At 48.4% G+C, this 19,887-nt stretch overlaps 2 protein-coding genes and 1 long non-coding RNA gene across 12 annotated transcripts in view; 1 reads left to right on the top strand and 2 right to left on the bottom strand.

Annotated features, from left to right (window-relative positions):
• The window catches only part of SETD9 (SET domain containing 9), an 8,370-nt gene extending 3,903 nt beyond the window's left edge, over nt 1-4,467 (bottom strand). The window contains exons 1-6 of one of the 5 annotated variants that reach the window (XM_045571656.1): nt 4,311-4,467; nt 2,748-3,088; nt 1,585-1,708; nt 1,266-1,381; nt 761-866; nt 574 (exon numbers count right to left, since the gene is read on the bottom strand). In XM_045571656.1, coding sequence (XP_045427612.1) covers nt 574; nt 761-866; nt 1,266-1,381; nt 1,585-1,708; nt 2,748-3,088; nt 4,311-4,408 — 786 coding nt within the window. In that variant the 5' untranslated portion in view covers nt 4,409-4,467. Of the gene's footprint in view, nt 1-397; nt 524-573; nt 575-722; nt 867-1,265; nt 1,382-1,584; nt 1,709-2,747; nt 3,089-4,310 lie in introns of those variants that run through there. The other 4 variants (XM_045571653.1, XM_045571654.1, XM_036408893.2 and 1 more) reach the window with 4 other exon arrangements.
• On the top strand, nt 3,935-8,098 carry LOC118702686. 5 transcript variants are annotated; one of them, XR_006739756.1, is made up of 2 exons: nt 3,935-4,344; nt 7,799-8,098. It is a non-coding gene; the product is annotated as an uncharacterized LOC118702686 (long non-coding RNA). The 5 variants fall into 5 exon arrangements; XR_004982813.2 differs by lacking the exon at nt 3,935-4,344 and adding an exon at nt 5,989-6,509; XR_004982816.2 differs by lacking the exon at nt 3,935-4,344 and adding an exon at nt 5,989-6,447.
• Nucleotides 8,099-8,130: 32 nt separating this feature from the next.
• MAP3K1 (mitogen-activated protein kinase kinase kinase 1) overlaps nt 8,131-19,887 on the bottom strand; it is a 38,991-nt gene continuing 27,234 nt past the window's right edge. For both annotated transcript variants that reach the window (XM_036408886.2, XM_045571651.1), the window contains exons 12-20: nt 18,935-19,026; nt 18,479-18,668; nt 16,951-18,223; nt 16,498-16,650; nt 15,711-15,873; nt 12,470-12,601; nt 11,242-11,384; nt 10,446-10,577; nt 8,131-8,952 (exon numbers count right to left, since the gene is read on the bottom strand). In XM_036408886.2, the coding sequence (XP_036264779.1) occupies nt 8,803-8,952; nt 10,446-10,577; nt 11,242-11,384; nt 12,470-12,601; nt 15,711-15,873; nt 16,498-16,650; nt 16,951-18,223; nt 18,479-18,668; nt 18,935-19,026 (2,428 nt within the window). In that variant the 3' untranslated portion in view covers nt 8,131-8,802. The remainder of the gene's footprint in view (nt 8,953-10,445; nt 10,578-11,241; nt 11,385-12,469; nt 12,602-15,710; nt 15,874-16,497; nt 16,651-16,950; nt 18,224-18,478; nt 18,669-18,934; nt 19,027-19,887) is intronic.

Consider the following 19,887-nt stretch of genomic DNA (forward strand, 5'->3'; position numbering starts at 1 on the left):
AGATTACATTTTCCTACCACATTGTTGATAACTCCACAGAATCATTTATTAAAAACTGTTACTTGCCGAGGCTGGTTTGGCTCAGCGGATAGAGCGTTGGCCTGTGGACTGAAGGGTCCTGGGTTCAATTTCGGTCAAGGGCATGTACCTTGGTTGTGGGCACATCCTCAGTGGAGGCTGTGCAAGAGGCAGCTGATCGATGACTCTCTCTCATCAATGTTTCTAACTATCTCTCTCCCTTCCTCTCTGTAAAAAATCAATAAAAACAAACAAACAAAAAAAACCCTGTTACTTGAAAAAAAAGAAAACTTGAGTATTCTCAGTAGACTTAATGGACAGAAAATTGCTACAATAAAAATGTTATCTTCTGAGTATTTCCCTTTTTTCACTATTTTTAAAAATTTTATTTTTTAATTTAAGTGTAGTTGGCCTACTCCTTTTTTCACGATCAAGTTTCCACATCTAATAGTGGAAAGAGCAAAAGAAACAACGTGTAATTTGACCCCTTCAGCTAGGTCCAATCCTGTCATTTGGAGGCAGCTGATTGATGTTTCTCTCATCGATGTTTCTAACTCTTCCTTTCCCTTCCTCTCTGTAAAAAAATCAATAAAATATATATATATTTAAAAAAATCTAAGTTATCATTTTTCACTAAAGAAACAATGAACCCCAAATTCTATACAGCTTTTTTTTTTTTTTTTAGACAAAATGCTTTTTTGTACAGCTCAGGACAAGGCAGGCAGGTTCCGGGGAGGCTCACCTTTGCTGGGCGCAGCTGTAGGTGGTGTTGGGGAGGTACTGCTTCAGTTCCACAGGGAAACTCGGGGGCACGTCGAACTCCTGATAGCAGACGTTGGCTGGTCTGTCTAGGAACGAGTGTGTAACTTTCAGAAACAGCCCTCTTACTAGGCCACGGAAAACAGCACTGAATTCTGACACTTGTATGGATCTCTAAACCATGAGAACACGTGCATGTTAGTAATCCCTATTATGTTCTGGGTACTGCTGGGTTTTATATGTATAAAACATATATACAAAGTGTCCCCCCAAAATGCATATACACGTTGAATAATTATAAGGGCAGTGTTTATCAAATGCATTTCATCTTGTAATGGAAATCTACGTTTTTTGGGATGCCTGTGTGTGTGTGTTTACTCAAGGCTCTGAAGAGCTGACATGCTCAGCTCCTCTGCTCTGGCTCTCGGTCACGTGGCCCGTGAAGGAAGTACCGCTTCTGTCTTTCTCAGCCCATGGTGCCCACTTACCATTGGAACAGTTGTTGACATACTGGCCCACCGCCAGAGGGTTCTGAATTTCTGATGTCAGCCAAGTGCTGTCACTCATTTTCAAAGGGCCCAGTCGGTCCCTTCCACTGCAAGACCTGAAACAGGTGAGAGCATCAGCCAAGGGACTGTTCTTCTAAATCCGAAAATTCAAAAATACAAAACCAACCCTACAACTGAGAAAGTGCAATTTCTCTTACAAGATCACTTCAATCAAGATGGCAACCAAGGCTCCTGGTCACTGTCATTGCTGTGTGGTTTCGTCCCCTATAATGAAGTTCAAAGATAGGCACCAACTTACCTGTACACGACTTTCGATATTCCCTTGTCATTTCCATCAATGAGTACGCCATCCAAGCATCTAAAAATAAATGGATTTCCAATCGACTGGAAAAAGATTGGCTCATATTTCTGATATACTGTACCTGTCATACAACAAGACAAAGGGATATTACAGCAACATGTAAAACCCACTAACACCATGATAAGGACCTTTCTCTGGAACATATACATAACATGTAAGAACTTGTTTTCTCAAACTTTTCTCTGATCTCTTACCTCCAACTTAGACTATCACATCCTATTTGGCAATTTCACCCTTTGAAGAGGACCCAATAGCAGACAGAGCACAGAACCAACGTGCCCACACAGCTGGAAATAGGACTGGGTTGTTAAAAATGTGAACACATTTCAGATTCAGTTGTACAATCATGGGGTTTTAATTGATTTGAGAGACATCAATATGCTGTTCCACTCATTTATGCATTTATTGGTTGATTCTTGTATGATCACACCTGCAGCCCTAGCTAATCCTAACCCTAACCCTGAGTAATTCCTAACCCTCACCCTATGAGCTACCCAGCCAGAGCTGCTGTGTGTATTTGTGTTTTAAAATATGTACCTATTATTGATTTCAGAGAGGAAGGGAGGAGAGTGAAACATCAATGATAAGAATCTTTGATTGGCTGCCTCCTGCATGCCCCCCACGGGGGATAGAGCTCACAACCTCGACATATGCTCTGACCAGAATGGAACCGGGGACCCTTCAGTCTGCAGACTGACGCCCTATCCACTAAGCAAAACCAGCCGGGGCTATTTAGTGACTTAAGTTCTATCTCCCATGTCCAACTCCTTTGTTTTACATTTTTCTAAACCAAACTGACTTACCCTCTGGTGCTTTCTAAGTAACACGTCTGAAGTCTGATCAGAGGAGGCCATACCATAATCTCCTAAATGTAAACACTGAGTAGGAAAATATCCTTAAAAGAAGAGTACCCCACAAGTACACATGGGTACTTTCTAAAGTAAGGTGAGTTACTAGCAGCTAATTGCCAAACCGGGATTTAAAAACCCGTGGAAACCCGAGTTTCCAAGGCAGATTCTCGCGGTGTGGGTTGCAGGCCGGCTGTGTTTTGGGGCGTAGGTTTATGGGAGCGTCCCGGCCGGGGGCGAGCGGTGCGTTACCGGGGTACATGGAGACCACGGCGCCTCTGGGTGCCAGCCCCCTGGTGACGAAGACGCCCCTTCCGGCGGACACCAGCGAGCTGGCGGCGCGGGCGACGCTGAAGCCCAGCGTCTGGAGGAGAACGTCTTCCGGGCTCCGGGCGTGCGGCCGCCGGGGCCCGCGGTCCGGCAGCAGGTGTCGGTACGCGGACCGGACCGGTTCCGGGAGCGCCGCCAGCACCTCCCGCTGGCGGGGCAGGTCGTGGGCGAGCAGCGCCCGGAAGACGCGCAGCAGCGCCGCCAGGACCTCGGCGTCCGCGAGCACTTTGTCTTCGCGCTTCCCCGGGACGTCCCGGCGGGTCCTGCGGGAGGAGACAGTCCGCCCGAGCCTGCGGCCTCGGAGGGCGGAGCGGAGGGCGCCCTGGAGGCTCTTTGGGGCGTTACTGGCTTCCCACGTCCCGGCCCGATCCCGAGCGGCGGCCTCAGGAGAGGCCCGGCCTGGACCGAGCGCTGCCGGCCCCCACGCTCCTCTCTCCCGTTTCCCGGGCCAGGAGCCGGGCTGGGCCCTGCGGCCGCCGGTCCGGGGGCGCCGGCGGGGAGCGGGGCGGCGCCGGCGGGGCGGGGCGGGCGGCCTCCCGCACAGCCGTCACGTGGCCGCCCGCCCCGCCAGCGCCTCACGTGACGGCTCTCCGGGCGTGGCTCCCGCACGAACTTGAGGTGCCCCCTTCCGCGGCCCCTCTCCGCGGGAGTGGGAGTGAGCGCCCTCGGTGACAGCCTCCCTTCCGTCTCCGGAACAGGTTTCTTCTTTCTTCTGGACTGAAAACTGGTTACCGGCCGCTTCCGTGGGCTCCCCGGGGCCGGTTCCATCCCTCGCTTTCCACTTAGCGAAGCGTCACCCCGCCCCCGGCACCCCGTCTTCCCGCCGGCTCCGTGTTTGAGCCCCACACGCCTGCTGTTTCAGGGTCTTTCGGCTCCTTTTTACGCACCCGCCACTCCGAGCCGTTCCCGCACCGCGGGGCTGAGGAGCTCGCACCGCGTAAACGACTCGGCGTGGCTTCCCCTAGGCGCTCCCGCTCCCAACGACACCTCGGGAGGAGGAGGGCTGCGCACCCTCACGCTGCAGGCGTTTCCCTTTTCCCAAAGGTGTCTATATTCTGTCCAGACCCGGGCAAGCCAGCCCGCGCCAAAGGCCAGGGACAACAGTGACACCGCCCGGGGGGGCCCCAACCGGGCGACCCGGCAGCGCGGGGTACGATGGGAAATAGGCCCAGGCCTCGCCCACCCAAAACCGCACGCCCCCTGCGGCCCCAGCCCACCGGCACCGGCGTTCTGTCATAGCCCCGCCCACCTAGGGCTCCGCCCACCAGGAGCCTGTGGTGTCACAGACCCACCGGCCGCCGGAAGCTCCTCCTCCCCGAAGCCCCGCCCACATAAGGTCCCGCCCACCACGAAGCCTGCGGCCACCGGAAGCTCTGCCTGCCTGAGGCTCCGCCCATCCCGGGGCCGCGGGCCTCAGGGGGCGCGGCCGCGGCGGCGCCTCCGGGCGGGAGGGAGAGCCCGCGGCGGGCCGCCTCGTCCGCTCACCTGGGGTTGTGGTTGATGTTCAGCGCGATCCAAGGTACGAAGCGGTACCGGTAGCTGCGCCACCACTGCCGCAGGCCCCGCAGCAGGCGGCCCGGCATGGCGGCCCCGTGGCGCCCGGACGGACGTGGGCGCGCCCGGAGGGGCGGGGCTGAGGCGCTGAGTCCCGCCCTCGGCTCGGCGCGGGGCCCGGCCGGCGGGCGGTGCTGGACGGCGGTCTCCAGCCTGTGGCCATTCGGAGGCGGCGGTGGGAGGGGCCGTCTCCTCGCGGGCACCGGAGCCGCCCGGGCTGCCCGGCCTTCGGCCGGCCGGTCAGGCGAGGCCCTGGTGAGTGTCAGGCCCCGCCGCCTCGCCTCCGCCTCCTCCGTGTCACCTCCCGCCCTCGCTATGGAGGAAGCGCGCCGAGCACCCGGCCCTGAGGGAAAGCGCGCTCAGAAGCACGGACCCCGGCCCGGGGGAAGGGCCGCGGGCCCCGCAGACCGCGCTCCCCGCCTCGCCGGCCCCGCAGCCCGTAGGGCGGTGCGGAGCGGCGGGGCCGTGGTGGCGGCGGCCGGGAGGCCCGGCGGCGGGGTCGCAGGCCCCGGAGAGACCTGCGGCGGGATGAGCGGGCTCCCGCCCAGCGGCCCTTCACGCTGCGGACGCCCCGTCCGCCGCCCGGCCACCCGGCGTTCGTGGCGACGAGACGTTCTGAGGCCCGCGCTCCGGTGTCTGCCAGCGCCTCCACCCGCCCTCCTCTCAGTCATCCATTTCTCTGAGGAGAAACAGGCTCCCAAAGCCGAGGTTCCCTCCAGTTCTCGGCGTATTTCTGCGTGCCGGGACCCAGGTCAGAGGTAAAAAAGAGGCCAGATCCAGCGGATGAGTGATTTAGTGCTGTGGTTCATAGTAAGTTCGTTCCCAGTGTTTAAACGTCAGGAAATAGCACGTAAAATCTCGATTTCCAGCTGCTTTTGGAAATTTGGGGGCTTTGGAACACGGCTCCCTTCCCCTCCCCTCTTCCAACATGGACATCCTGGCCCCTTAGACACAAATTGGCAAGGAACACCCAACACCTGGCAGCATCAGCCTCTCTGAAGGGATGCTAGCTCCAGAGGCTGAGTCTGCCCCCTGCTGGTCACACACCTTCACACACGCAGGGACTGAGCACCCAGTGTGCTGGGCCTGGCCATACACATCAGGTCTCTTCTCCCAACGCGTTCCTTTCCTCTGGCAGATGCAGAAAGGGAGGTTCCAGAAGCCACGGGCTGGTTACATGGCTGGCAAGTGGCAGAGCCAGATTCAACCCAGGTCATGTCTGAGGCTCAGTGGCCACCAGGTCTGTCAGCACCTCCCTTAATGTCCAGTCATCATGACGTAAACCTATAAAGCTGTCCTGACAGGAAAACTGCCATTCTCCTGTTTCTGTTGGTCACTCGTTCCCTGATGGCAGCGTTGGTGCAGTTACTCTGTACAGGATTGCTGTACCGGTTCACAGACGCACTCATTGGCACTTTTGTGTGGGCATGAGACCCAACCTTGTTCGAGTCTATGTGGCCTGCAGTTAATATATTCCTAAAATGACGAACTTGTGCCCTTTATACAGAAACTTAACCTAGACTCGCGGAACAGGCTGTTGAGCTCAGCTACTCAGTGATGCCTCTTGCTGTGCAGGGTCGGATCAGTGTGTTTCTGATTCATTCCTGCAGCAGGAACAAAATCATCTCTTTGGTCAGATGGAGCAGTCACTGTGCTCCAGTGTGCCTGACACGGCGTGAGGGAGCCTTCATTCTCCCCACAAGTGGAACAAGGAGGGCAGATGTCCTGCTTTATAAAAAGATGCCATATTAAAAAAAGTTTTTGTTTTTTTTAAATGCTGTAGTATATCGAGAGATATGTGAATAGAACTGATTGAATTTGACCTATGGTGTCTAGAACTGGGAGATATTTACGTGGATGTATATAATGTCAATGGTCAGGGAGAACTCAGGAATAGTTCTGGACAGAATGAGGCTGAAGAAACAGGACACCTACGAGCAGCATGAGATCTTGTTTTGGCTCTCAAGGACCTAACGGCAGCTGGCACAACCCAAGCAGGGCTTCTGGGTAGATGAGAATTCTTTGTGGTGTTCTCACAATCTCCTTATAAGTATGAAATTATTTCAAAGTAAGAGTAACAACTTTTGTTCAAAAACTTTTATTTACTATAAAGACAAAACACCAAAATAGGTACAAATACTATAAAATTGGTTCAATGGGGTAAAAATTTTAATTAAAATATCTCGATATATTTAAAATAACAAAGGATACATTTAAGCCAAATTTTCTTAACCCAGAGATTTTTTGTAACATTTGCTTTACACAGTAAGGTGCTAATAGAAGTTAGCCCTTAAGCCCTGGAAGTCTTAGGAATCATAGTCACACAGCAAATATAATTTCATTGTGAAAGTGAACTTTGGTAGAAGAAAAATCTATAGGACACCTGAGGTAGTAGAAACTGGAATACACAGCAGTAGACGTTATTTACAACTTGAGTACCACATAACATTAAGAACAAAAATAATTACACAATACAATTTTCAGTCCAGCTTTGATCCAAAGAAAATAAGAACATTACATCACATTTGCATTGAAAACAAAACAAAAACAAAACACCACAATTACCAGCAAGCTGAGGGAACTGCACACACACTCAAACAATGGGCTTCGACATGCCGCGCTGTCTCAGCTCGCACTCTGGCGGCATGGTGATCTGCAGAGTAATACTGATGCGCTGCGGTTCCTCAGTGTACACAGTTTACAGTTGCTGTCAGACCAGATTCGTCTGACCAGTGATCTTCCAGTAATAAAATGGCAAGAGTGCATCCTTTAAAGCCTGCACGTGGGACTCGAAACAATCTCATTAGACTGCGAAAATGCCAAGTAGTCAAAAAAAAGGAAATAAAAAAGAAAGTCAAGTACAACACATTTAGAGCTACCAAACTTCACATTTCGGTACTATTTTTAACTCTTCAAATATTGCCAATCTTCCAAAACAAAGGAATGTAAAATTTCACTAAGAAACACATTCACATTTTAAAAACTGCCTTTTAAAAATTATATGCAATATATCCCTGCAAACTTACCTGGTAAGTTATTTGTGACTTCCAATTTGTGGTGTACATTTAAAATGCAATCTGTGTAGCTTATTTAGTTTATCCTGAGTCTTTGAGAATAACCAATTCTATCATCCCACCATGATTCAACTGGCTTCTGAAGAGTTAAAACTTAATCAGTACTTGATTTAGAGACTCACAAAAAAGGATAAAGAGCTGCCATTTTCCTTCAGGATTTGAATTAAACTGAGACAAAAACCATTAGATAATTGTGCATGATCCAGTGAATTAGTTTGTAATGGAAATTCAGTTCACTTTTCTATGAGGACATTTTCCAAGTTCAAAGCAAACTTCTAGTTTAAAAACACTCTCACTCATTGGTGGTTGAGGAATGAAGTTAATTTTTCTTTCATTCTCCACCAGGGCCACCTGTGAAGAGAAGGAAAACAGCAGCTCCTCGCTCACAGCGGTGGCGACTTCCACACGAGTGAGACTTAGATGGTGAAGCTTCCTACAAATGAAACCAATTACAGAAACTCGATTCCAAGGTAACCTTGATCTTGGCTCGCTGCTTCACTGAGAACAGTTGCTTTTCTCTGAATTTACGTTTAGCCTGCACCAGAGAGCAGTGATGGACTCAATGAAGGTAGTAGTAAAACCCAATTAAAAAAAACAAAATTCTGTATTAAAAAACTCTTGCCACAGCAAGATATTCAACAAACTCTAGTTCACACTTAGTTCTATTTTTTTTTTCCTCTGGATTGAAAAGATCACCTTTCCCTGAATATTAAACAAAAAATGAAGGTGAAATGAAAACATAGAACCATAATTTCCAAAAAAGAAATGAATGGGCCAACAGTAAAATGCACAATGAGCCACAATTGTCCAGGCTTTTAAAAAAATAGAGGTCAACTGTGGGTCATAAAGAAGTTATCAACTTTAAAAAATATATTTCTTTACCGCTAATTATAGCATAGTCTGACCTAAAAAGAGGCAGATACTGATTTATATAGCCAGTGACAAAAAACTGCATGAAAGCAGACCCCTGCTTATGATTGCAATACGAAATGGAAGAGTAGTTGAGACAGTGAAACAGATCCTGAGCCCCTCAGCTGCTAATATTGCTGAAAAAGTGCTCCAAGAGAAATAATCATAAAACTATGCTTATGTTACTTAGTCATGCAAACTCCTTGCTGTCCTGTCGCCAAGGGCCAGTCCCTGAAAGGCACGGTTTGCAGTTCGGCACAGGTGCAGACTCAGCTTAGGTACAGACATGATTTGTCAATCACATACTTAGGTAAGGGCTCGCCATGGGGCGCGTTCATAGCTGTTCAGTGGCAGGAAGGCCAGCGGATTATCACCATGGTTCCCACTGACGTGCTCCTCTCACTGAGCATCTGTCTCTGTGCATCCGTCTGCACAGCTGGCTACCACGTGGTGCGGAAGACCGGGTGCTTTAGCAGCTCCCTTGACGGAGGTCTGTCCTGAGGTTGAAGTTCTAAGCAGCGAAGAGCCACATCGCGTAACCCGGGAGACAAGTGTGATGGGATCGACGGGGCGGTTGTCGCACTCGCGATCTGTGGGAGAAACAAGTGGGACTCCTGACCCAGAAGAGCATGGAGGGGCAAACCAGAGGGAACACTGCTAATGGTGTGAGGCAGAAACTCGACATTGGATGGAAGGATCTAAGAATCCTTCAAACTTTAGGGTAGGGGTGTCGAACTCAATCAGAGAAGGGGCCAAAATCTAAAATCCAGCCTAAATCACGGGCCGAATGGTTTACTGAACAGTCATAAACTGTCACTGTGATGGAAACGCAGCGGAGTGCAGTGATGACAGCGCGGTGCGGGCCACATTGCAAGGCCTGGCGGGACGGATTTGGCCCGAGGGCCTTGTGTTTGACACATGTGCTTTAGGGCATTAGAACTTGATCAACTGCATCCGGTCAGGTGGATCTGCTTTGTTCCTTACTGTCTCGAATGCAAGGCAAAGTGCATCCAAATAATCAGAGGTAAAGTGCTCACTCAATGAACCTGCTCTCCTAGACGCTGTCCCCGAGGCTTCCTGCAGGGTCTACTGTTTCAGAGAGTGAGAAAGACTAAGCCCTGCCAGTCACTAAGAGCATCAGAAACCCTGCCCTGGTTTCCTCAGGCAGCCAAGGAAGACAGGAGATGAGGGAGGACAGGCAGAGGCCACGCCCAGGAGTGAATGTGTGTGTGTGTGTTGGGTGCTTTCCTCAGGCCTAGGGCTCATTTTCCGTGTCCTCATCACAGTCCGGGGAAGTAGGTGCTGTATCACACCTACCTTATAAACAAACCACAACAAAACGGCAGATAGGACAAGGAATTTTCCTGCTCCGTGGCTACCAGCAGGGCTGGAATAGGTCTGTGTGACTCCCAAGCCCAATCTTTTACCCAGGAACCTGGCCGACTCAAAGCTAACAATCTGAACCACTGCTCTGATCTCTGGTGGAAATGAACAGGATGGACTTGAACTGTCAGAAAGGTAGAAGACAGGATTTGGAAACAGACTTTTTTTTTTTAAAATTTTTAAAATTGATTTTAGAGAGAGAGGAAGGGGCGAAGGTGAAAAGAGAAAGGAACATTGATTTGTTGTTCTTACTGATGCATTCATTGGTTGCTTTTTGTGCCGATTAGGGATTGAATCTGCAGCCTTGGAGTATTGAAACAACTGAGCAACCTGGCCAGGGCAAAGGTTTTTAAAATGTAGAAAATAGTAAATTGGAATCTAGAAAACACATGGGTTGTACACAGTATGTGAAGAGTTTCAAGTTTTAAAATTTGCAAGTCTGACAGGGATATCTATGTGCCTATTCCAGTTGGGAGCAATGGCTCAGTGTTTGCTAATCCACTGTCCCCAACATCTTCACAGAACATCCCTGACTGGAGGAGTGAGGCCTGGCTGTCTGCCACAGGCGGTTCTACAGGTGTGCACACAGTTATTTGAGGAAAGGTGTGCCTTTGTGTCAGACTGACAGTTAAGGAGAAACCATGAGTATCTGCTTGCTGCCAATTTTAGCAGAAAGAAATAGTTTTCATCTCATAATTACCTTAAATATCAAAGCGAGATGATTGGAATGTTTCTCTGCATTCCAAGGCGGTTTAGCACAAGCCATTTCTATGATGGCACAGCCGACACTCCACACATCACAGCTCCTCCCATACTGCTGACCTCGGAGGACCTAAAAGAAAGCGGAGCTTCACTTAAAAAAACAGAAAGCCACCCTGTAGTTAGGATTCTAGTTTTTCACTTCAGAGCAAAAGGTACAAACAGCAACTCTGTGGATGATCTGATGTCTCATTTACTTCATTAAAAAGCTTATTAATTGATATGGCACAGATATTTTAGAGGATTGTGAGATCCGGAAGAGTCATGAGTAATCACAGAATTTCAGTGCTGCTCAGTGCACTTAGTAAGTTATAGGGCAAGGGGGCAGCGAGAATCACTGTGTGAGCACCAGGAAGCAGAGGCCAAATTCAGAGCAGCAACAGCAGCGCTTGCTTATTCTTCCTCTGCTGCAGGAGGACCTACCTCTGCTCACCTCCCTCTGGCACAGAGAGTAATGTAAAAAGTCTCTAACAGGTGTACTTTGTTTACTACAAACAACTGCTATCAATTACCCATCAAGTCTTCGTTAGAAATAGCCTTCAAGCAACTCTATTAAAACGTATCTTTTAAAATTTTGTTAAGACAAGATGGAAAGGCAGGGATTAGGGTTTGAAATTAAGGATATCATTAAAGCCTCATGCTTAGAGTCCTGGGCTTCTAACTGGTAAGCACAGACTGGATAACACTGCAAACTAATTTGGTATATTTTCTCCTGCCACACTATAGCTGCTTCTCACCTCAGGTGCCATAAATGCGATTGTCCCCAGCAACTGTCCCTGAAACTCTCCTGCACCAGTTCCCTTTGATGCCAGCCTGGCTGCGGCCCCGAAGTCTGCAATTCGCAGTCTCTGACCTGTGCTGTCAATGAGCAGGTTGGCACCTGTCGACAAAAACAGCAAGTGAGTGTGTATGTTAACACCAAAGGGCAGATGACACACTCTGTAAAATATTATGACGACAGGAGACAAAGACGAGAAGTGGATCACATGACAGGTTTGGTTACTCCCCCTCTCTGCTCACTCGTTCCTGCCAGACACACAGGTCACCGCAGTGTAAACACAACCACAGCCTCAGTGGGACAGCTGACAGAGCACCAGGCACAAGGAAACAGGCAGAGGTCCAGGGAAACCAGGTAAGTGCTGAACCTTTAATAGAATGATTCCCTGCCTGGCTGGTTTGTTCAGTGGATTGAGTGTCAGCCTGTGGACCAAAGCCTCTGGGTTTGATTCCGGCAAGGGCATGTACCTCGGTTGCAGGCTCTTCCCCAGCCCAGGCCCTGATTGGGGCACCTGCAGGAGACAACCAATTGATGTGTCTCTCACATCAACATTTCTCTTGTCTTTCCCTTCCCCTTCCACTCTCTCTAAAATCAATGGAAAAATATCCTTGGGTGAGGATTAAAAAAAAGAAAAGAAAAAAAGAATGATTCTCAACAAAAATCTTTCCTCAAAGTTCAAGTTTTAGCATCATTTATATTTTCAAACAAAATTTTGTTGAAACATACTAACCTGGACCAATTCAAATTACTGTAGTTTCATAATTACAGCTTTAATAAAATTAATATTAAACTACTTGAATATATTATGTCAAAATCAAAGCTGCTGTTAATTAAACTGCAAAAGACTGGAAAGGATTTTTCTTGAAAGTTTATAATATTGCCATTATTCTAAATAAAACCGGGAACAGGAACTTTTGGGGAGACAGTACATTATAAGATCAAGACCAGGACTGGAGAGCCGATTCTGTATGTAGTTTCCCATCAGTTGTCTTCAGAAAAGTTACAGCCTCTCTGAGGAAGTCAGGTCATGTGACCCTGAAGATTCCTTCACGTCTGATGATTTGAGTGACTCAGGAGAAACAGTCCTCTAGTTGATTTTACGTTTGAAACTAGCAGCAAAGGTCCAAGTTTAAAATTACATTTGTTTTCTATTTATTGCTGGTGAACAACAATGAAGAAATCCCTACCTTTGACATCTCTGTGGATGATCTGGTTTTCATGGAGATAGGAGAGGCCTCGGAGTAACTGCTCAGTGTAATTAATGACCACTGATTCCTTGAAGGCTCCATATTTACTGAGCAAATGAGCCACAGATCCCCCTACAAGACAAACATAAAATGGTAATAATTATTGTAAACTTAAGGCAGAATTAAAATTATTTGTTACTTTTTGGTTACATAAGGTTGCACTTTATGAGTGCACGTTCGCTTTTGAAATGTTCATTTATATTCTGCACCAGGAAGTGCAACTGATTTAAAAACTAACACATTTACGTAATCTCAGAACCTATTAGGTATTTTTATGGAACCCTCATGAACTAGTTTTCTGAAAGGTTAAGATTTCAGAAAGCTTTCAAAGTTAACAATTTTGGGTGAAACTATTTCTGAAATGTACAATTACTTCTCTGTCTTTTTGACCAAGATATACAAAATGTCTTTTTTAAAAATATATATTTTTATTGATTTCAGAGAGGAAGGGAGAGGGAGAGAGAGATAGAAACATCAATGATGAGAGAGGATCATTGATTGGCTGCCTTCTGCACGCCTCCTACTGGGGACTGAGCCTGAAATCTGGGCATGTGCCTTGACCAGAATCGATCCCAGGACCCTTCAGTCCATAGGCCAACACTCTATCCACTGAGCCAAATGGGCTAGGGCCAAAATGTCCTTCTCAATGACCGGAGTAAACAGTGCTAACTGTTTTTGAGCAGAAGGGAAAGAGAACAGTACAAAGCAGAAGACCCAGAGTTGGGCTTGATATCCTATTCATTAGCTCTAATCTGGGGCAAGCCACAAGCTCAGTGAACCTCATTTAAAAGTATTTATAATCTCAACCTAAATACAACAATCAACCCAGTACAACCAGCATCAGAGACTATATGAAAGAACTGATCTGCAGAGGCAGAGATCACGGCGCAGATCCTAAGCACACTGGAACCACAACGATACACAGAGCAACCATGGCTGAGAATGACCTGAAGACGAACTGAGAAGACCTCTATACCCAGGATATAAAAAAGACACAGTGAAACAGTAGTAAGGCAGAACTGTGGTCTGATCAGGGTCCATACCCCATGTGACCCACACCCAACTGTTATGCCATGAGGGAACTGCACCAGGAGAATGGGTTCTCTCACATTATGGGAAACAGAGCAAGTCAGCCTGAGAGTAAACCTCACCCACTGGCCTGCCCACAGCACTCATGGCCCAACTACATAGGAGGATGCACTCAGCCCACACAGGGAACACCCTGAAGCACCTGACTCTGGGCACCAAGAAAGATTAGGGCATTGTGCCCCACAAGACATCTTCTACATAAGATCGCTCTTCTAAGACTGGGAAGTGCAGCTGGCCTAGCTACCACAGTTACATCAATGGATAGATCATTTTGATAGAAATTCAACAAGGAACAGTGGCCTTATGTGATATATTATATTAGACTACATGGACTTAATTGATATTTTAAAAGCATTTCACCCAAAAGCAGCAGAATATGCCTTCAAGTGCACAGGATAGACCAGATATTAGGTCACAAAAGAAGTCTGAATACATTAAGAAGATTGGAATCATATCAAGCATCTTCTCCAACCATAGCAGTATGGAACTAGAAATCAAACTACCGGAAGAAAACTGGGAAAAACACATACACGCAGACTAAACAACATGCTACTAAACAATCAAAGGAAATAAAAACAGTATCATGAGACAAAGTAATCAAAATAGTATGTTGTTCTAGCATAAAATAGCATAAAATCAGATATATAAATCAATGCAACAAACTAGGAAGATCAGAAATTAACTCACACTTATATGGTCAATTAATCTATGACAAAGGAGGCAGGAATATACAATAGGGAAAAAAAGCAGTCTCTTCAATATTTTTTGGATATGTTTCCCTCAGGAAAGGGCAACAACAAAAAGACAAAAACAAAATGGGACTATATCAAAGCAAGTTTTTATACAGTAAAGGAAACCAACAAAACAAAAAGGCAACCAATTGAATGGAAGAAGATATTCACAAATGGTACTTTTTATAAGGGGTTAAGATCTAAAATATATAAAGAACTCCTATAACTCAACACTAAAAAACTAAACAATAATAAAAAAAAAGAAAACCAAACAATCCTAATGAAGAAATGGGCAGAGGACTTGAATAGACAATTCTTTAAAGAGGACATACAGATGGTCAACAGACATAAGAAAGGTACCCAATAATCACCAATAATCAGGGAAATGAAAATTAAAACCACAGTGAGATATGCCTTTACACCTGTCAGAATGGTTATCAAAAGACAACAAAGAGTAAGTGTTGGCAAGGATGTGGAGAAAAGGCAACTCCCTGTGCACTGTTGGTGGGAATGCAGAGTGCTACATCCATTGTGGAAAAGTATGGATTTTCCTAAAAAATAAATGAATAAATAAAATTACATATGATCCCGCAATTCTTTTATCTAATAAGTCATAGGGATGTAGTTTATAGGACAGGAACAATCATCAACAATATCTTAATTTTGTATGGTGACAGATGGGTTACTAAACTTAGTGTGGTGATCACACTGAAAAGTATGTAAAGGTTGAATCACTATGTTGTACACTTGTACACATACTGTATGTCAAGTGTACTTCAACTAAAAAGAAGAGCTGATTTGTAAATAGATATACTCTCTCCAAACACAAAAGGTCTAAGAAGTTAAACCAAGCACTTATCTCCTGATTCCATCCCAAGTCTTAGTTTTACTATGTACACTGCATAATACAAGATGAAACATAGTCATTATTTGCTGAAGTGGATGACAAGGTTCAACTTGATGCTCCAGTACTAGTTTACCTAGAGTAAAATTTCCAAGTTATACATTAATCGATTTTAGTTTCACACTTTCATGTTAAATCATCTCTTAAACCTGTCCAATTAATGAAGGCTACCTGGGAAAATAGGCTTTTGTATCTACCAGGTTTCAAAAAAATTATTCTTTTAAAACAGTGTACATAATCATTTTAAAAGAAACACTGAAAAAGTTTAAAAGGTAGCGGTAATGAATGTTTCAAGTTTAAGTGAAAGACAACACAAATATTTGCAGCTTGTCATACATTAGAGGTGATTTGTGTAAACTATTTAGTAAAAATCAGTGGTCATTAAAACATTTTTCCTAAATATCTAGCAGAAAGTTAAATCCGTGTACGATGTTCACGACTTGGGACATGAGCATACCTGCCATCCACTCGATGAAGAGGTTGTAATTGCTCTTCTCGCAGGTAGCTCCCAGCATCCTGATGATGTTCGGGTGGTTCAGGTGGCTCATCATTCTGATCTCCTCCCTCAGTGCCTCCACAACTTCTTCCTGCTCCGACGACGTGTTTCTGACATACGTCACCTGTTGCAGTAAACACGTGGACAGAGTTTTCACTGCTGAGCTTCTGTTTATAGTTCTCACTAACAATCTGATCTAAGTGGGCAATTGCAAATTAGCTTCTATATTAACAGCAAATGGCATTTATGCTAATGGTGCAGTGTAGATACTTTACCAAAAAATCTTTTAAATGAGAATCTTACTTTAGAAGCAATGAAATAAAAGGAAAATGACCCCCAAAAAGGAATATAACCCATCTTCCTAAACTGTCTGAAGACAGTGTGAAAGTGAAAAAAGCCCCATGATTTCAAAGTGGAAGCTTTGCAGTCTTCTCATGTTGATCTGCATGCTCGCTATAGAAAGTAGCCCGGAGCCCAGGACAACCTGCATCCTGGCCTTGCTGGCGAGTAGGAAGCTGCTCTGGGTGTGACAAGCACGGAAGCGGCCTGGCTGGCAGAGACCCTGGAGTGTGTCTCCCACAACTCTGCTCCAACCGTAGCAGAGCTTATGGCCGAGACCATGTCTACTCTGACCTTCAGGTCTCTGAAAACGCAGAGAACGAAGCACATACACACAGAACACATCATCTCAGTTGTTCATGCTCCGCTGTGACCACCTTCGTCATGTCCACCCTCACTAGCTGCTTACCTGCTTCACGGCCATTAAAGTCCCGGTCCCCACGTCCTGAGCTTGGTAGCAGGAGGAGAAGGCCCCAAGGCCGATCTGCTGGCCCTTCAGCCAGTCCGAGTCCTCCCGGTAGGGCAGCTTTGCTTTGGTGTGTCCTGGGAGGGTCTCGGGCGTCTGTGCAGCAAAGGAAAGCAGCTCTTTATTGTTAAGAGGAAGCCTGTGCAGTGAGCCTAGCCAACACTACTCCCGTTGGGTCTGGCTTCCTGAGCCACCACTGAACTGCGGAATGGACAGCTGGGCGCTATGCACAGTGTCCACAGAAACGCCTCTGAAACAGGCAAGGACTTATCTGTTTCCACAGCAACATAAACACTGATTCCACATGCAAGACCCGCTTCTAGTGATGAACTTGTCTGAACTGGGTTTATCGCACGTGGTCTGAGGACGCGCCCAGCCTCCCCGGAGCGTACTTACGTCCTGCTGGATGATGATGACGTCCTCTCCATTCTCCACCTGCAGCTGAGGCACCACAGGGAGGGCGTCCTGAGAGGCGGACATCGCCATGGCGATCGCCAAAGCCTCCTCCTCCTCAGCCTCCATCTTTTCTTTGCACTTCTGATTATGACTCATGTCGTCTTTGTAGGTATCGTCACTTTCGTCCTTTTCAGGAGAGAGGACAGCAACCTCTGACTTAAAAGTCACTGTGGTGTCAGCGGAGGGCATGGACGCTTCGAGCAGGTCCTCGATACTCGAACTGAGCTCGGTGCTGGCGTCCAGTCGGCTTTTGTCCTCCACCGGGGTGAACACTGTCTCCTCGCTGGGGATCACGGCGCTGCTGCTACTGCTGCTGCCGAAGCTGTTGCCGCCCTCGGAGGCCCCATGCAGGTCCAGGGTCATGCCTGTCCCGGCATCGGCCTGTCTTGCGGGGCTGCCAGGGGAGGGCCGAGAGGGCTTGGGCCTGTGTATACTACTACATGGCAGGGGCCGGGACTGCGTGAAGATGGGGGAGAGCTTGTCCGAGTCTCTGTTTTCGGAAAAGTTTCTCTGGAACTGCAGGGAAAACTTGCGATGTGGTGGAGGCGACGCGGAAGGTATGTTGTAGGGAACGAATCCCTGAGATCTGTGCTTAGAGGAGTCCCCGGGGCCCGCTGGTGTGGTCTGGGCTGATGAAGCCGGGGTGGACGAGGGCGAGAGCACTGGCTGGGAGGGTGGGGACAGGGAAGAGGAGCTCAGACACTGGCTGAGGGGTCTGCCCTTCGCTTGCACCGCTGGCTTTGGCTGCTCCGTCGTTGCTGAAGTAGGAGGCCCCAGGACAGTGCTGGCCGGCCGGCCAGAGATGTCCTCCGAGCTGGCGCTCAGCCTTGAAGGGCGCAGTCCTCTTCCAGTTTTCTCCACATGGTCTGGGCCCTGCCGAGGGCTGCTCCCTGGGGACTCGGGATGGCTCTCAGGGGCCGACGCCTGCAGAAAGCTATCACGTCGGCCGTCCCAGGCGTCCTCGAGGCCCTGCTGGATGGCCTCGGCGATGTCCACCTCTTCTGCGATGGCCATCAGGCGGCGGCGCATCCGGGCGAAGTGGGTGGAGCTGGAAACACTCAGCATTTCTAACAGCTTCACAAACACGGGGGGCACAGCAGTGACCATCCTCGCGGAACTCAGGTAGACCCTGCGAGCGAGCTTCCCGACCACTGCGTGGGCATGGTCGATGGACTGCAGGGCAAAGGCCAGCAGGGACAGCAGCTTCTTATACCTGCAGAAAATACGTGTTAGCCCACAGTTATCACTGCAAAACATGCAAACAAAAATGGCGGTAATTATGCGTGTGCATTCCAAAAATATAATCAAGGCCTAGACGTTTTTAAGTAACCAGCCCAGACTTTGGCTGTTAGACATTAGTAACCTACATGTTCCTCTGATTTCTGAGTCCCGTGCATCTAGACCTCGTCCTTGGGGTAGGTGTGGGCACAGCAGGGAGGCACAGGACCGGCACCCCAAGAGAGATTACCTGACTTCTATGGGCTCGGTGGGGGCCGCCTCGGCGCTGACGGTGTGCGGGTAGAACTCGGCGGGGAACTCCAGCAGCAATCGGTCCACCAGGCAGAGGCGGCCCAGCAGCTCCTGCCAGTTGTTCAACTCCATCTGGTTCCCAAGAATACAATTTAAGACGTAATCCACACCACCAATACCAATGGAACCTGCAGAAGGAATGGAAGAGGAAGTGACTGAAACACAGGACATTACAATAGAAAACAAAACGTGACCAAGTGGCCCAGCCTAGTGCCCCGGGTCGTCCTCATTTAAGAACTACTCTCTTCGGTTCACATCCTATTTCTAATGGGAGCTGATGGACTCAAGTTCCAAAATCGCTTAGAAATCCCGTAACTGCCCAACAGAGATGAGGAGATTCAACAGCTTGGGAAGGACCATGCTAACGTGCCGAGGAGAAGGGAAGAGTTGTTACCAGCTTTAAGTATTTCTCTGCCGACCGCCAGCTCCCCCGCCTGGCCTCTGCACAGCTCCAGCAGCGTGGACACGGACAGCTGGCTGGTGCGGCTGCAACGACAGGCGTCAGACGGGCTTGGGTGAGACACACGAAGGGAGCGAGAAGGCATGGCCTCGGGAGAAGGGGAGGCTCCCAGGACTGTGCCCTCCACCCCAGAGCCTGCGTTCACGTCGCCGTACGTAACACGTTCACAGTTCACCCCACTCCAAGTTGTCCCCAGGACCTCTGGGCTGACGGCCAGCAGATATAGTAAAGGGCGTGCTCTCACGCTCACAACTTGTTAAAACAAAACTGAAGCGTCTCAGTGTTTCTTATGAGGTTCATTCAAGTGGCCAGGCAGGCTACCTGACTTTTGGATGGCAGAAAGTGGACAACAGCATCCATGCCACAGAAGTAGTGGAGTCTCAGAAAATGCCTGCCCCCGTGTGTGAACGACATGATTCCCTACGCACTTCACAAGCTGTTCACTTGCCCCGCTTTCAGACGTGTGTTCTCTCTGAGCAACCTGCCGTCTGTGGCTGTGAGAAGGGGTGACAGGCAGAAGGCCAGAACCAGCACCTGGTTCTAAGACCTCTACAGACGAGGAACTCGGGACAGTCAATGCTCACACCACGGAGGTCTGGGGGACACGGAGAGACGGGGCCGCTCAACACCTGCTCCCTAGCCATGCTGGTCTTCCCCATTAGACGGGAAGGAACCGCATCTGACAAGCACCGCCAGGCTCACGTGGGCTGTCTCCACCCCCCTCCTGCGTGGATATCTGCCCCCAGGTAGGGCTGTTCTCATTCCTTGTCGATGTTCAAGGATAACAGAGGGATGGATAGGACTGGGAGTGGGGTTACTGACATAATGAGAGTGAACTGTCATAAGTAGAGGAAGAGTTCATGACATAGAAAGGGTTTCTGTGGGGG

Source organism: Pipistrellus kuhlii, unplaced genomic scaffold (assembly GCF_014108245.1).
Source record: "Pipistrellus kuhlii isolate mPipKuh1 unplaced genomic scaffold, mPipKuh1.p scaffold_m20_p_4, whole genome shotgun sequence".
NCBI lineage: Eukaryota > Metazoa > Chordata > Mammalia > Chiroptera > Vespertilionidae > Pipistrellus > Pipistrellus kuhlii.